The 5,815-nt window shown below is 39.6% G+C and overlaps 1 protein-coding gene across 1 annotated transcript; it reads left to right on the top strand.

Moving 5' to 3' along the window:
* The first annotated feature begins 2,856 nt into the window (after positions 1-2,856).
* On the top strand, positions 2,857-5,365 carry LOC143322155 (zona pellucida sperm-binding protein 3-like). The gene is made up of 8 exons (XM_076733129.1): positions 2,857-3,354; positions 3,480-3,598; positions 3,742-3,845; positions 3,912-4,089; positions 4,193-4,310; positions 4,408-4,490; positions 4,571-4,755; positions 5,004-5,365. The coding sequence occupies exons 1-8, from the start codon at positions 2,890-2,892 to the stop codon at positions 5,066-5,068; spliced, it is 1,317 nt and encodes a 438-aa protein (XP_076589244.1). The 5' UTR covers positions 2,857-2,889; the 3' UTR covers positions 5,069-5,365.
* The last annotated feature ends 450 nt before the right edge of the window (positions 5,366-5,815 follow it).

Here is a 5,815-nt window from a genome sequence, read left to right as displayed (position 1 = left end):
AGTTTCACAACACAGGCTGATTCACAAAGAACACCAGATGCTGTGAAAAATGTGGGACAAATATGCTGACTTTTATAAGGTATTGGTAAAGCCGACTTGTTGATAACTCACATCCTATTTGCTGCCACAACTGCCAATCAAATGATCCAGTTAGTGGTTGGACTGTGGAGCTGTACTGAAGAGATGACAGGAAATGCCAGAAAAGCAAACTCAGAACAAGCTGTAGAAATTTCACGGAGATGTTTGATCAGGAGATACTAACCGTACACATGATAGTAAATGCACTATTGCACATATACATTAATATTCATTGACTAGTACCTAATGCTTTCCAAAAAAGAGTCCACTGATTGTTTCTGATCCTGAATGAATGATATTCCAGTTTGTTTGAACAATTTCAAAACAGAAACCTTCACAGGGTCTGTGTGACCTAGAAGGTCAGGTTGTATTTATGCAGCAGGGCAAGACAAAACAAATACCTCTTCTTATCTTTAAATAGCTGAACATTTAGAACATGATGAAGCTCAACCTGCTTCTTGTCGAAGACATAAAATAAAAGCCAAGTCACAAGTATCTACAATAACCTCAGATTGATCCAGTCTGTGGGTGTATGGCAAGTCATTCAAAATTCAGTAGCTTGACTGGACCCACATGCCAATTACTAGGCATTCCTGAGGTGAAAACATTAGTTAAAAACTTCTACAATTTGGTTTTGACATCCAATTATATACCATTCTTAATATAAAGGTAACTTAACCTGAATATATCCTACATATATCCTATATCCTTCACTCAGTTGAAGATTGTAATTATCATTTTGGACATTTAAAGGAAAATTATGACTACAAAGCAGATATGAACATCTGGAGCATCTGGAGACAATTATATTCTGTATATCTACCAAAGTATTGTGACAAGTCATTTTTACGGAGTGACAGAATAAAAGTATACAGTAGTTATAAAATAAAACAGTTTTAGTTCGCAATATCTTTAATATCTAAATCAAAGACCTTTGCTGGGGAAACATTGTGACAATTGTACACATTAGAAACAATGGTAGAAATGATATACACATGTTTGATGTCTTCACTTGGATATTGACTCTTCAGAATGATAATTGAAGATATCTCGTACATTAAAATCTGTCTAGTCCTTTCAGGATATGTATAATGTCTCTAGATATGTTTGGTTTTGACTAATTATATATGACAGTATATCATATAACACATGCACTTTGTTCAAGAAGAATAACTAAATAACTAAATCATCTTTGTAGTCCTGATAACTATAGTATATATTAGCTATATTGTGCACTTGACACTGAAACAGGAACCTTCAGATACACCTCCTGTTCAACTCTGCACAGATTTTGATGCTGAGCTTCCAGGTTCTTTTACCAATGACTGGTGAATTCTTATATTCTCAGTTAACTGTTGCTACAAGGTATCTTTGTCTCTTCATGTTCTTTATGAAAGAAGGAACCATTAACATTCTGTTCATTTTCACAAAAGGAGGGACCGGTGACCACGCCCAGCTCAGCTCAGACAAAGACAAAAACACATCGTGACAGAGAAAACATACATGACACAGAAGAAAATGGACACAAAGGAAACAGAGAGAGACAGGCAGGAGGATATTGCCAAATCCTCACACTGTGCTCACATTTTCTTCATCTAAATATATTCTCTATCTTGTCCAGTTTTTAAATTCTGCAGCTACAACCTGAATATGAAATCAGAGCAGCATAACAGATGAAATTATGGAATATTTGTCAGTGCCCTTACATTTGCACACCAGAATATTTTTTGTCTAACTTAATTTTTTAACATCAGAACACATTAATTTAACATAGAAAACATTGGGTTGGTCTATTTTTGAAATAAGTTTATTTTGAAAAAAAAAAATCAACCCTGTAAACATTGCCACTGCTCTGTATGTGAAGGATCCTAGAGATATATGTTGTAGCGAAATATATCTAAAGTGAGATAAAAGTTAATATATTCAACATCTTAAACTGATAGACAGACTACAGATTAATCCCCAATCAATTATCAATTTTTTCATGTGGCATGAGACTTTAAAGCAACCTTTATTTAATCAGGGGTATTGGTTTGAAACTCTAGTCACTTTGAAGCTCAAAGTTTGAATATATAATATGATATATACATCTTATTTCTCTTTGCCCAAGAATGCCTGAAGAAAGTGTTGGTTTCTGCATCCACTTTTTTTCTTTTGGTTTTCTGGACTTACTGCAGGTGAAACTGACTGAAAGTTTGACAATTGCATTATTTTTGTTATTAGTGGTTAATCTCAGTCAATACTGGTTGGAGCCATATTGATTTGCACCCTTTTACATCATGTACTTTGGTCAAATACAGAGTTTGACATGTCATGTCGAGGGCAGGTAGACCTAACCCAGGGTCGACATGAGTTGTGGTGACCACTGCTTTCTGAGTACAAGTTTGAGTATGTGTTTTCTCACTTGCTTGAAGAAAAATTAAGAGTAACTTTCAAATTGCCTCCAGTTGTCTATTACTTACCTCATTTGGTCCATTACCCGCACACTATTTGTGTCAGCACATGTATGGTTTTGAGAGTTTATACACCACTTGTATTTTTTTGTTAACAGTCACATTTTACATACTGAAAGAATAAATGACCTATACCCAGGTGAAGATGCCTTGTCAGAGCAGCAGGCATCGCTTTTAGTTTACAGCTGCAATGATTTTATTGGCTAATGTTTATGCTCAGCAGGTCTGATGGGGAATGGCCAACAAAAGGGGTGGGAATGTAGTGAAAGTAAACATGCTCACTGTAGTATAAAAGCAGGTGCACATTTCAACCTTCCTTACAGCACCTAGTGAACTAGCCACTCGTTGTTGTGAAGCCATGGTGATGAAGTGCTCTGCTGTGTGCCTTGTGGCACTGGCCTTGCTTGGCAGCTTCTGTGATGCTCAGTGGGATGGTGGTTACTCAAAACCCTCAAAACCTGTATACCAGAAGCCATCAACACCTGTGAGACAGGAGCCCAGCAAACAGATTCCTCACGAGCCCCAACAAACAAAGCAGACATTTGAGAAACCACTCACTTGGACATACCCTGAAGATCCCAAGCCTGAGCCTCAGCCCGAGGTGCCTTTCGAGCTGAGACATCCTGTTCCTGCTGCAACCGTTGCTGTCGAGTGCAGAGAGAGGGATGCTCATGTGGAGGTCAAGAAGGACTTGTTTGGGATTGGCCAGTTCATCAATCCTGCCGACCTTACCCTGGGAACCTGTGCCGCTGTCGGAGAGGACGGTGTTGCTCAAGTGCTGATTTTTGAATCTGAACTGCATGAGTGTGGCAGCTCATTATTGGTATGCACAGTGAAGATGGCAGTCACTAAAAACCAAATGATATACTTTTGTGAATATTAATTACAACTGCGGTAAAATATGTTCTTGTATGATGCAATTTGTATTAATATTTATTTCTTGGCTAGATGACAGAAGATTCCCTCATCTACACCTTCACGCTGAACTATAACCCCCAACCTCTGGGTGGTGCTCCTGTGGTGAGGACTAGCAAGGCTGCTGTAATTGTGGAATGCCACTATCCAAGGTATGTAGATCAGCTCGACATGTGGCAGACAAACACATAATTAGACACAACAATCTTAAACTGATATGTAACCCACAGCTCTTGTTTTATACAAATCCAGTAATGACTTTCTGCATTCTGAGGAAACGTCTTTAATCATTTAGGAAGCACAATGTGAGCAGCCTTCCTCTTGACCCTGTGTGGATCCCGTTCTCTGCGGTTAAGGTGGCAGAGGAATTCCTGTACTTCACTCTGAAACTCATGACTGGTGAGTCAATTTTATGCATATTTTAACTTTTATGGAGCTGTGCTTGATGCAATGATCTCATTGCAGATGACTGGCAATATGAGAGGCCAATCTACCAGTACTTCCTGGGAGACATGATTAATATTGAAGCTATCGTCAAGCAGTACTTCCACGTGCCGCTCCGGGTTTATGTCGACAGATGTGTAGCTACTCTTTCGCCTGACACGTCCTCCAACCCCAGATATGCCTTCATCGAGAACCATGGGTAAGGTCGTTTAATAAGTGAACTAAAGTTGTTCTGTTCAGTGGGAATAGATTATCACAGTTGTCCATCTCTAATGTTATTTTGTGTGTTTTCCTGTGTGCAGGTGTTTGGTTGATGCTAGGATCACAGGCTCTGACTCCAAGTTCATGCCTCGCACTGCAGAGAACAAGCTTCAGTTCCAGTTGGAGGCCTTCAGGTTCCAGGGTGCTGACAGTGGACTGGTGAGCATCTCCAAGACTGATTTATTATTTTCTGTAATACAACAAGTGCAGCAAAATGACATCTAATTACAAACCGAACCTTCTATTATTCTGACAGCTCTACATCACTTGCCACTTGAAAGCAACATCAACTGCCTACGCCATTGATAGTGAACACAGAGCTTGTTCCTACATGAGTGGGTGAGTCTGTGTGTCAATGAAAAAGTGTGACTGGAGAATTGATGCCATACTTGACTGCTTGTATCTCATTTTCTTCCCAGGTGGAGGGAGGCCAGTGGAGGTGATGCAGCTTGTGGCTCCTGTGACTCTGGTTCATTTGGATCATCTGGCACAACATCTGGTGTAATTGGGGCTGGCACCTCAACTGGTTCCTGGGGTGCTGGTGGTGGAGCACCATCTCTGTCTGCTCCCGGAAGGAAGATCCGTGATGTGACCCAAAGTGAAAGTATGTTAAAAAAAAATACTAATTGTCTAAAGTATTTTTTATTATATAAGGAAACTGAGTTTAATAACTTTTTAATAACTGAGTTTTCAGCATATTACAGCATGTTTATCAGAGTTGATATTATGCTATTTGTTAGTTGTATTATGTTATGTTACTATCATGGTGAGTTAACTTCTTACTGCATGCTTGCTGTATTGTTAGAGCCACAGTTGTGCTTACTGTAACACATGTCTGTCTTTCTTCCTCAGTTTTTGAATGGGAAGGGGATGTCACCCTGGGCCCTATCCCCATTGAAGAGAAGGTGGTCTCTTAACTCAATTCCCTGCCATGGCTTTGACCATCAAAATAAACATTGTCATTGGTTCATAACTGTCTGTATGCTATTCACTTGCTTCATATTAATAGTTCAGTTTAAACAAGGACAGAAACCCCATTTACTCTGTTAAATGTCATCGAAATTTGACATATCAAAACATGCTAAAAGTGTAAGCAACCACAATGCAGGACTTGTTTTACATTGCCCTCTGTGTAATGATACATGTTACATATGGATCACATTTCATACAGTGTAAATCCTCCCATTTGATGGAAATAAAAATGCAACAGTGTGAGGCTTGTGTCATTCACTGGACAGTAAATCACTAGAGGAATAAAAGGGACTATGATTTCAAATTAGAAAACATCATAAAGTGAACAACTAAATAAATAAATAGAGGCATTTGTTGAACATTGTGGCATTTGTGTTTAAACATTGCACTCAGTGGAATCAGTTCTATTGAGGATGGAGATAGGGGGCAGTGTTGAGGGGCTTCTCCACAGCTTTGAACGTGTTCAGCCCCAGGTTATTCTGACCAGAGAACCAGCTGTTCGACCTCCAGTCTGTACGCAGACTAGTAAAAATGTCAGATGAGGCAGATGACCGTTGTGTCGTCTGCAAACTTCAGCAGTTTAACAGACAGGTCTCCTGAGAGAGCCGAGGGGGAGCACACATCCCTTGGAGTGGGGTCTCCAGTGCTGATGGTCAAGGGGCTGGATGTGATTTTCCCCAGCCTCACCTGCT

This window comes from Chaetodon auriga, chromosome 6, assembly GCF_051107435.1.
Source record: "Chaetodon auriga isolate fChaAug3 chromosome 6, fChaAug3.hap1, whole genome shotgun sequence".
Taxonomy (NCBI): domain Eukaryota; kingdom Metazoa; phylum Chordata; class Actinopteri; order Chaetodontiformes; family Chaetodontidae; genus Chaetodon; species Chaetodon auriga.
This window is presented reverse-complemented; position numbering and strand designations above follow the sequence as displayed.